At 30.8% G+C, this 12,341-nt stretch overlaps 1 protein-coding gene across 2 annotated transcripts in view; it reads left to right on the top strand.

Moving 5' to 3' along the window:
• The window catches only part of eag (potassium voltage-gated channel protein ether a go-go), a 570,041-nt gene that overhangs the window by 517,620 nt on the left and 40,080 nt on the right, over positions 1-12,341 (top strand). For both annotated transcript variants that reach the window (XM_072529377.1, XM_072529379.1), the window contains one exon: positions 5,843-6,042. In XM_072529377.1, coding sequence (XP_072385478.1) covers positions 5,843-6,042 — 200 coding nt within the window. The remainder of the gene's footprint in view (positions 1-5,842; positions 6,043-12,341) is intronic.

The following is a 12,341-nucleotide window of genomic DNA, read 5'->3' as shown; positions in this document are numbered from 1 at the left end:
CAACAATAGAATTACCAGGACCTTCGTTACGAATCTGTCATAATTTTGTCGCTAAGAAATCACGGGCAGGAAGGAGTTTTGTCAGTTGGAAATATGGCGTTGATATGACGTTTTATCAGTTAAAAATAGTCTAGTGAAAAAAATTCCGAAGTATTTTGTAAGTTCTGGAACGTCAGAAAATGGATATAAATACAGAAAGTTGACAGTTTTCATTTCAGTTTTGAATAGTTGTCATTGAGTATAAGTTATTATCAAGTATTTTTATATTATTGGTGTTTTAATAAAAGTTGTTTTAAAGAGGTATAACATTAAACGCCATATTTAGAAACTATTTAAACGCAATCAAGAAGTTTTAAAGACATACGATCCACAACTATAAAAATAACATCAGATATAATTAAATGACAACTTTGTGCATTTACAAACAAAGTAGCAATGTAAATGAAATATTAATACTAATAAAACATTAACTAAAACAAGCCTGTTGAGCTGTTAATCAATAAAATGGGAAATAGAGTGCATATTTGTATTTAGAATTTAAGCTTGCGAAGTTAGAATTCAACTTATTTACATTAATGTTACGTTCATAATAATTTCTACGACTGCTGGTATTGATCTTCCTTCATGTATTAACCTTAAATTTTAAAATACAGCACATAAAATATCTTCGTCTTTCATACTTCAATAACAAAAAGTACCTCGAGTTATATCGCTTGCTTTATTCAGCTCGTTCGTGACTGACGATATACATTTTCCCAAATATCTACAGTATCTTGTACACCTTTCGTAATCCTGCAAAAAGATCGTTAATCATTCCTTCGCTTTTATAAATGGCTGACGAGGTTTATACAAAATTAATAATATAAATAGACGGGTATTTGCCTTGTTATTAAATTATTTAATTTTCGTCTTCCTTTTTGAAAAGAAAAGAAATTTTTTTTATATGATATTAATACTGGAATATGAGACTATTTATAAGAGTAAAAGAGACTGATAGAAAAAGAATTAGTAACAGTGCGAAAATCATTTTTTTCGAGTAAATTTTTATTTTTACAAGCAAAGTTGTGGATCAAAATTAAGTTGATTGTTTGATGAAAAATTTAGAATTTCTAATTTTTAACAATATTTGCATGTTCCACGACTAAATCTGCATCTAAAAAGTCAAAATTACTTTGAACCTCAACAAAAGTTTTCCCCGGAAGTGAAATTTTTTATGGCCCGAAGTTAATTATAATTTATATGTATCGTCGCTTTGGAGTTATAACGTTTTTATTAATTTTCTCAAAACCAGAAGGGAGTATTCCCGTTTTGACAATTTTTGCCGTAATAACTTTAAGTGCTGAATCGGAATCTGTCGTCAGTTTTTCTCCATATATTACAGTTTTTTAAATCTAAGACTAGACGGTGTACAGATACATGAATAAACGGACAGAAAAACATAATTTATAGAATTAGAATTTATTTTCGTATTATTATTACTATCCTAGGGTAGTTTTTACTAGATGCATACAAACAGCGGCTGATAAGCAAATTCCACGAATATCGCAAAAACATCTAATCAGTAAAAAACAACAACCAAGATCAGTGAGAAACCGAAATAGACATAATCAACAAATGATGACAATATCTAGACTTACGCAAATATATGTAAATTTATTACGTATATATTACGTAAATAATAAATATAAATAAAATTGAAAAGGATGACAGATGTAAAAACAAAATGGCTTTCGTGCAGGCAGAAACGATATACATATTACTGTAATGACTGCTGTAATTAAATCTTGTACAGATGATTCTTCGTCGATGATGATCACTCTAAGAGAAATGAAACTTTTTCAAGATCTTATTTTCGTAAAATTGCCTCCTCGAAAAGAAAAACGTTTATTCCTAACGTACATCGAAAATTTGAAAGAAAAAACAGAAAAAGTCTAAGAGTTTAGTCGTAAAAGTTTAAAGCTTCAAAGTGATAAAGGCTCGACAGGTATGTTATCCGGACAACTTTTGAAAGAGGTGAACCAGTATGTTTATACAATCCAAAACCTAAGATAGGACTTTGTCGAAAACTTTCACGAAACTGAAAGGGACCGTACACCGTCCTGTAGAAAATAAACGATCTAATTTGGTGCATCCAATTTTTAGCTAAAAGTAAAACAAAGTTAGTTCTTTCTATCCAACTCTATTGGCTTTATTCGGTCCCTGAGAGACCAATTGTTCGATGCGATTAACTATAAAGGAAGATGACAGATGTCGACGAACAAAATGACTTTCGTGCAGGCCGATCCTGTATGGATAGTAAATTTTTTCAAAAGCAGGTTATTGAGAAAAGATAAGCCCTCAACCTTTTAACTTATGTAGTTTTAATAGGTTCTGACAAAGACATACGATAGTGTACAACTTTCAATGCTCTGGGTAGCAATAAAAATAATTAGGAATTAACAAAAAAGCATAAAGAAATTTCTATTAGTAAAAGTCTAAAGCAAGGCAGCTGCATAGCATCTACACACCAAAATATATCTGAATAAGGCGCTTTCAGTGTAGAGAAGAAAATGCTGCAATATAGGCATCCCAATCGAAGACGATAAATTGTACACGATACACTTCGCAGACGACCTAGCCATTTTAGCTGAAGGAGAGAGCAATGTAGACTATATGCTTATAAAAAGAAAAGAGAAGTACACCAAGTGAGGCATTACAATTAATTAATACAAAAAACCGTGTACTTAGTTGCAGAAGAAAAACCAGAAAGCCTACAAATTAAAATGCCAACTATAAAATCAACTAAAGCCTTCAAATACATGAGAGTCCAAATAAAATCAAAACGATGAGTAACGAAGAAATACGTTCTAGGACTGGCCAAGCAAGATCAGCTACTAGAGAACTACACGGATTATTGTGCAACAATAAAATAACAAAAGAAATATAAGAAGAATTTATAAAACAATAATAGAAAGTATTGGCTTGTATGGCGCCGAACTCTGGGAAATAAATTATAGAAATAAAATAAGGCCATGTTAATGGACTATCAGAGACGATGTTGCCGGATCACTATTGTTGATAAGGTGAAGAACATAGACATGAACAGAAAAATTTTGTTTTCGACAAAAATCTATTTGAAAATTTTTCGATTTTCCGTCATGAAAGTTAAATTAATATTTTTTGCACTAGTAGGCTTTGAACTGTCATTTGTGCTATGTTAAGTTGTGACAGAACTATAACCTACGTTTTTCACTGTCAAACTCTTGTCAGTTCGTGAAGTTTCTCTTTTAGTTTTTACTTTGTGACATTCAAACACAACAATTTCGATTCAACAAAAATGGCTTTTACTAATGAGGAATACGCTGATATAAATTTAGTTTATTGCAAAATGAAATGTAACGCTCCAGCAGTAAAGTAGATACTCTGAAAAATTTCCCGATTAAGAGAAACATGTTCAGTGTTCCCAAAAAATGATAAAACAGCACAAACAGATATAATGATGTAACAGCACATCAAGATGTCACTCTAATGGAAGTTTAGAAAAATTTAGAAATTAGCGTTCCAAGACTATCTGTCATCTATCGCACAATTTCAAAATCTTTCGCAAAAAATATCTTACACAACGAAAATTTAGCACTGGTACAAAAGGTACGAGCACTGCTGCAGCTGTAAGGAAATTTATCTGCTTGAAAAATTTTCAAATCGATTTTTCTTGAAAACGGTGCATCCTATAGATTTAAAGTAAGAGTACCTTTTAGTACTAAAATATCAAAAAATTTAATAACCTAGTATCATAAAAATGGTTAAAAGTTGCAGACAAAAAAAATATGCGTTAAAATACCCGTTGACTTACCCAAAACGGACCCTATGAACAATACTAGAAATTCGCAATTATTTGAATCGTTCTATCTCTAGAGGATAAATAATCGTACCAGTTTTGATTTTTCTAAATAGAAGCGTTCTGGAGTTATTAAAAAAAAACTACTTACAAAGCGCCATCTTCAAAGAGCTCTAGCTCCCTTAGGAAACATTTTCGGACTAAGAATTGGTTTAAATCAACTTAAAATTATCTGAGGAATTTGCAGTTTTCGTTTTTCAGGAGACTTTCTGGACACCCTGTATACATTAAATAATACATTTACATAAAACTAAGATTAGGCAAACGACAAAGAGTTTAACAATTTTTTCAAAATTTTGGAAGCCACAATGTATGTGACAAGAGAAGATGTTTATTATTTAATGCAAATTTTTAAAATAAAATTTAAAATCTAACAAAAAATGTATTTATTAATCTGTATTTCCTCTAGCATCATTAATTATAGCTTAAAATTAAATTGTTACCTTCATTTTAAGGAAATAAGATGCATTCCTTTGTAAAAAGATCTTCAAGTCCTTGTCTAGTATAAACCTTGTGCAAATGAGCAGCAATCTGTCTCTTAAACATAACCCATACATGCTCGATGGGATGAAGATTGTGCTGGTCACGGTAAAAATGTAATTATGTATCCTCAATATAAAACCAATTTCTTACTATTGCTACAGTATGTGGCCTTGCATTATTCTGCATTTAACGCAAATCAGTAACTGGAGCAGTGGCAAATGGAAGGACAATAGGTTCTAAGATACAATAAATATATTATCTTGATTCAAGGTGCCTTTAAAAAATGGGAACACTTCGATAATCAAAAATTAGTCTAGCTCACATTCAAACTTGTAGACGACTACACGCATAAACACCCTATACATCTCTCTTATCGACTTATAGCCTCTCGGGTCGACCATGTTCTCTTCAAACTCGCAGTCTTCATAAATCGGAGTAAAAACAAAAGCTAACTTTATCTGTTAATAACACAGAACTCATTTCTTGTAAGCCCCAATGCAGATTCCACGATTTCCATGACAGAAGATGGGAATTCTCAATGAACGTCTGGTGTACAGGCCAGCTTTATGTTATTGCTCAATGTTTGGTTACCTACAAACAGTAATGTTTTGGGTATTCTCTTATATACCGTCAACTGCCCGAAAATTCAACATGTTAATTTCCCCAAAGAAGACAAAATGCTTTGTTATATCAGAAAATTTATTAAGATGTAAATTGGAGCGGAAAGGTCAGATAATAGAACAAGTAATAGAATTTAAATATCTAGGCATCACATTATCTAGCTATGGAAGATTCGAAACAAAAGTGGAAGATTAAATCGATAGAGAAAACAGAGCAGCAGGTTGCCTTAATAGAACAATAGAAAGAAACAAAAATATCGGAAAAAAAATTTACAAAACAGTCATTAGAGCAATAATGACACACGCGACAGAAACGCGACCTAACATAGAGAGGATACTTAGAAAAATTGATGGTAAAATACTATAATACTATGGGACAGAGCTACACGACGCAGATGCAAGGTGGAAAACATCAAGGACTGGGTAAGAAATAGAGGAGTAGATTGTAATGATCATATAACCCTAATGACAACAAATAGAGCAGTAAAGACGGCAAGAGACGGTTCCCCAACAGGAAGAAGATCAGTAGGAAGACCTCGAAAACGATAGAATAAACTGATGGAACGATCACTTACTGGAGGCACATTGAAAAATAGACATATATAAAAAGAAAAAGACAATATTAACAAACAAAAATTACGTTTTTAATGAAAAAAGTGAAATAATAGTGGTGTTTCTTAGACATTTTTGATGTTTGTACATAATATATTAACCAAAATAATAACGTAGTCACTTGGGAAAAATATGTTCTCATCAAAATTGTTTTTAAAATTGTTAGTGCAGAGATTGATAATTTTTGTTCTCTTGATAAAAATAAAAACACTTTATTATTCTAATATTGACTTATATTAATTTGTTTCAGCGCTTTTGTATGCAACAATATTCGGTCACGTGACTACTATAATTCAACAAATGACATCAGCTACTGCCAAATATCACGATATGCTAAACAATGTAAGGGAGTTCATGAAACTTCACGAAGTTCCCAAAGCTCTTTCAGAGCGAGTGATGGATTATGTAGTATCAACGTGGGCCATGACGAAAGGCCTGGACCAGGACAAAGTAGGTGTCATATACTTTGCTGTTTGTTTTGTTTAATACTTTATTATACCTGTGATTTATTGCTTTGAGGGTCATGCAAAATTCAAGAGACTATGATCTTTGTTCGGAAAGTGGAAAATTGGAATTTAAATAAAACATTAAAAAATCTTATTACATTTTGACTTATTAATAATGATATTGTTTTTGCGGTGAATTATTAAAAACTTTATATTGTTGTATAAAAGAGATATACACTTCTTGTCCGAACACATATCGTACAGGATCTTAAATAGAATATTGCTGCCGATCTATTGTTAAGAGGTCAATATTCTACTTTAAAAATACCAAAATATTATAAATAGAACAGTTAAGAGAAATTATCTACTAATAAATAAAATTAGGAAATTTCATCGAGATCCAATATTAAATATATTATCATTATACAAGACAAAACTAACATAATATATATAATATATTTTTTTATTTTTCAAATATAAATCAATATATATAATATATATATATATATATATATATATATATATATATATATATATATATATATATATATATATATATATATATATATATATATATATATATTTCTAAAGTATTCAACTAGTGAATTCAGAGGTTTAACCGGTCATTCAGGTTGGCAAATAAAAAAGAAGTCAACTACTTCATAAGTTTATCGAAGACGTTTCGCTTTATATTTCTAAAGCTTCATCAGTTCTCTAAAATATAACAAATGACATAGAGCTTATAAGAAATACAGATGTTTATAGTTCATAACTTACAACTCAATATGTAGTATATTATCGATGTTATCATATATCTACTGTACACTTTACTCATTATTTAAAACTAACTTAACCAAAAAAGAAAAAACAAAAAACAAAAACACAGCGCGCAGTGTTGCCATCTGTATGGTGTATATCTAATTTAAAACTTAACGTACTGTATATATACTGCTATATATGGTCATATCAACTCTGTATAGAGATCCACTGCTAGCACAAAAATTTAATTCCTATGTGGTTTTCAACCATAAAGGAAAATACTGCTTTCTAAACAAATGTTTTATATACTAAAGGAAACAGAGATAACCTTACTCTCTTATTATCCGGGGTATTAAGTGACTAGTTTTAACATTTGCTCTACACTTATTGCATTTTAGATAACGCGCTAGAATTTAAGTTAATTTTCAACAGGGTACATTACTTTCAGAATTGTAAATTAACTTAGTTTGTAAAATTAGCTTAATTTAGTGCTGGTGTAGTGGAAGAGTTCCATCTATGTAATTCGATTTTAAAATTGTGTGCTTGGAGAAAAAAAATATTTTTCTTTTTATATTCTATTATTAATTTTGTGCTGTCAGTCTTATAAAATTGACTGAACAAAGTGTAAAATCTTTGTAACTGACATTATCTATAGGTCATAAATGGCCACGTCAGTCTTTTTAGACTTTTTATATTTATTTCCGTAGGTCTTATGAAATCATGGCGCTTTTAAATTAAATAACTTATGGCGCATAAACATCAGCAATAAGTTCAGATCATTACAATACATTAATCTGTGTTTCTTAACTTTAGTATTAAATGAAAAAAAAAATGATAAAAATGCTGTCTTTAAAATAATATAATTTTTTTCCATAGCTAATGTTAAAGTGTTGCTATAACAACTGTTTTGTTAAAGTGACACTTTAACAGCAAGAGTGGATAAAATGTTTTAACTTTTTTTTATTTAATAAAATTTACAAATTCAAACACATTAAGGATTAAAAACAACTGAAATTTTACAATTAACATTATTAGAAATATCTATTTTTGGAGCATCACAACTTGTACTCGTTTGCTTAAACACTTGATTCGAGGTACTGGATTGATTTTCTGGTCCGCCAAGTATACACTTGGATACAGCAATCTTATTGCTTATTAACTCTTCAATGTAAGATCCTGCAACAGATGACGATTTTCATCCACCTAAACGTTTAACTTTTACTAGATCAGCTCCAGAATTTGCGAACATAGTAGCTGAAGAACAACGGAAACCCCGTGTATATTTCTGAATTTGCAAGTTTCAAAAAATCTGCAATCTTCTTGGGGATATTATATATAGTGTTAATCCCCACTGGTTGAGTAGTGCACTTTTGCTGTCGGTAATTTATAAAAAACTTACTGTGAGGTACGTTTTTGGGGCGCAAGGGAATATACTTTCTCACAATTTTCAAGAAACTTAGTCCACTTTTCTTGTCAGTAATACAAAACGACCTTTCCTGCATGGTTTTACTATCAGATAATGAAACGATTATCACCAATTTTCTGTCGTCCACGTTAAACACTTCTAACTTGTACAATTCATCGGACCTAGTCACTCCATGCACACCAAAAATAGCAATAACCTTCATCAACAAATAGACGTCATCAGGAGCTTCTGTCAGAAATTTAATAATGTCATCTGACTCCAGGATTTTGGACTTTTTAGCTTTGTATCCTCCACTCAGGTTTTTTAGTAAGGTGGTTAACTTGCTGAATTTAGAAATGTCACAATTTTCATTCACCAACAACGTACGCTTCAGCATCGAATAATACGACCCTAATGACGATGGCATCGCTTTCTTCGACTTTTTAGAAAAATACGCCAGAAGTATTTTTTTTAACTCACGCCATTGATATTCTTATTGCTTTTCCACTTTTTAAAAGACTGCTATTCTTTCTCATACATCATCCTAGATTTTTGTGGCAACAATAAACTTTCTGCTTCCAACGCTGCATTTTCTACATCTGATGGCAGGTTTTCCTTTTCTTGTGTCAAATATTTTTCCGTCCATTTCGTATTTATTCACTTTGTACACAAAACGCAACAATATTCTCCGCAAAAACCAAAACGTAACATTTGTTTGACATTTGTTGACAGAGTAATTCATATTCCTAGCAACGGAGCAACACAATTGCGATTTTTGTGCTAAAAATTACAATTTTCTTTGAAATTATATTTTTCACCTGAACTTGAAGTCTTGCTATAGAAAAAAATGTTGTATTGCACACGACGATAAAATCGCATTATCTTCTCGAGCATAATTAGCGTCTCGACGCTAAAAAACGCTCTCGAAGATAAAGTACAATTTTATCGTCTTGTACAATAAATAACTATTATTTTATACTTAAAGATTAAAAAAAACTTATTCCATTAGTTTTATTTAACATTCCTAATACACTGTGAATTTTACAGCACAGTCATCGCAATATGTTTTTATTCTTTTCAGGCTTCTGCTCTAGACATTTGTCTTGTAGCATGATCGACATTGTGTTCGGATTTTATGGATTGTCTTTTTCAACAAATATATCATGTTTACTGCGGGTGCACTATTTTTATTAGCATTGTTTTCAAATAGGAATTCTCGGGTTATGTCTTCTATAAACATACTTTTGTTAGATTTAGAACCGGAATGTTGTTTATAGACGATAAATGCATTGACGTTGGTCGTTAAAGTCGCCTTTTAAAAAATACTTTTCGATACCATTTAACTCCTCATCAGTTGCAGTTGCATGTGTGATATGATGGCCTGATTTATCAATTCCACAATTACCATTATTATATGCAACAATAGTCACATTGATTTTTTTTTTGACAGCCCATTAAGGACTCTCTTCTTTTTTCGTGAAAGTGGCTCGTCATTGTCATTTTGATTTGATACAAATTTTCTTTTACTTGAACATGGAGAAACTGTAATATCCATTTCGTCAATCATGGATAACATTAATACATGCCTATCGTCTCTCGACTTTGTTACAACAATTGCATCGTTAGTTTGTTAACCGATGTAAGTACTCTCTTTTTTTTTTTTTTAATGTTTACTGTAACTTCTTTTGATAGGTATTTTCTGTATCGCGAAAGCGAAGTTTATACCGACTTCATGAGTGCTCTTATAAAAGGACCATGGCTAATGGGCAATTAGAATTAAAGTTGTCGGTGTAGAGAATTCTTCCTTCGTCCAGAAAACCGTAGGTCAATGTTAATACCACAGATTCACCAATTCCAAAATCAGTAGGTAACCGATTTCACAACGTCCTGTATAAATCTGGCATTTCTATGAATACCCATGTGTAGTGCATAAGGTAAATACTTTTACATTGTATTTGTTTTATTTTAGGTGAAATATATTGACAGATGATGGGTCTGTCTCTGCATGGTATAGTGCTTTTGTCAATAACCATTTTTTTCTAATAGTAGAAATCCGCTGAAAAGAATTATTCAACATCTCAAGACCAGGCCTGATATTGCATGGCTTATCATTCTCTGTCTCTTTTTCTCTAGCACTGAAATTGAATAGCCAGATTTGATCAAGAATTTAAGCACATCCAAATACACAAACCTACAAACTGTCGGATTTCGAAATCATTTTTAGGCTACCAGTGATTTAGTCTTCATTTGTATTTTTGATTTTGATCTTGTTTAGTCATTTCTTTTGTTAAAAATTAAGTATATGTAGCATATCGGTTTGTTTCTCTCATTATAACTGCCGTTAGTTCAGGTGAAAAAAATGATTTAGATGCATCAAATGGCGTTATATTTTAGAATACCTTAAATACTTTCATTACCAATAAATTCAAATGTTTTAAAATTTTCAGTATAGCTGTTTCAACTGTATTTATTAATAAAAGTAACTGACTGAGTTCCATCTTCCTCACGTTCATTTTCTACGATTTCTTCACTATTCTCTGCGTCGGTGTTGCCACCTGATGTCGCACTTAATTTACTCTCAGCATTAATATTATCATAATCAATGTCGGAAGAGCCTGATAAATATTTGACTTCATTTATATGGGATAAATTATATATTTTTTGTTAAATTTCTTGATCAGTGGGAGGATTTCTTAAATTTTGACTGATTTAAAAAATATTAAAATATATCATTATATATATATATATATATATATATATATATATATATATATATATTTATATATATATATATATATATATATATATATATATATATATATATATATATATATATATATTTATATATATATATATATATATATATATATATATATATATATATATATATATATTCGGGAATTCTGCCTTCCCCTGCTCAACCGTTTCCATCTTTTTCTGTTGTCCCATTCTCCATCGTTTAGGCCTCTCTTACTCATGGCGTCTACTTCGTTCCTCCAGGATTTTCGGGGTCGTCCTCTTTTCCTCCTTCCTATGAGGCTCCATTCCGTTATTCTCTTTATTCATCTGCTGTCGCTAGTTCCTCTTACATGTCCATACCCACCATACCCCTTTAGCCTTTTTTGTTCTATATATGTTAGTATGTCTGTTTCTATTGATGTTCTTTGCTTTATTTCGTCATTACTTCTCCTATCCATTCTTGTTACTCTGCAGCATCTTCGCAGGCAATCCATCTCTGTTGCTACTATCTTACTGCTGTTTTTCTTGTTGGTGATCCAATTTTCAGCCCCATATGTTTATAAATGTCCCTTGTTTGTCCTAATCTGTGTGTAATTTCTTCCTCTGTTGTTGCCTTTTTCATGATTATAAACCTCAAGTATTTGAATTTATCCTTTCCTTTTATTGTTACGTTGTCATCAATCTGTAGCTCTTCTATGTCTTCTTCACTTGTAGATAGGTACTCTGTTTTCGCGAGGTTAATATCTAGGCTGGCCTTGGTATCAAGAATACAATTTGAGCAATTTATCTTGGTTAAAATATGCAAAATTAACATTGGTGCAATGGTCTTTGGTCCTTTGAGCCGGATATCAATCAGCAACCTATGGATTTACAATATATCCTAATTTTTGTATTCTGAGTGATGCGATTATATATTCCAGTTTTTTTTATTCTAAATAACGCCCAGACCCAGATTATACTGTTCAATTTTACAATTTTTATTTAACTCGTCCTAACGTCGTAGAACTTCCTAACATAACATCTAGCATAAAGGTGAATAAATCCATTTTTTAATTATCAAGATTATGAAAACATTAAATCTCTAAACTATGTAAATGAAAATATGTATATACCTACTTTTATAATTATTTATTAACAACTATTTACAATAGTTTCTCAGAAATGACTGTCGGTTTATCTGTGAGTTAATCTGTTCTGATTTCTTTCCTAGGTGACGCTAGAATTTTAAATCTAAACTAACATAAATTATTTTGTATTAAATCGTACGTTAAAAATATTAATAATATTATTTATTAATTATGTTAATATGTAAATAATATTATTTGTATTGATAATTAAACATATCGTTTCAAAAACAAAATATGATTGATTCATAGGTTGAAATGTCACTAGTTCAGGTT

Source organism: Diabrotica undecimpunctata, chromosome 4 (assembly GCF_040954645.1).
Source record: "Diabrotica undecimpunctata isolate CICGRU chromosome 4, icDiaUnde3, whole genome shotgun sequence".
In the NCBI taxonomy this organism is placed as follows: domain Eukaryota; kingdom Metazoa; phylum Arthropoda; class Insecta; order Coleoptera; family Chrysomelidae; genus Diabrotica; species Diabrotica undecimpunctata.
Note: the sequence above shows the minus strand (reverse complement) of the source record. Positions and strands in the feature narration are given on the sequence as shown.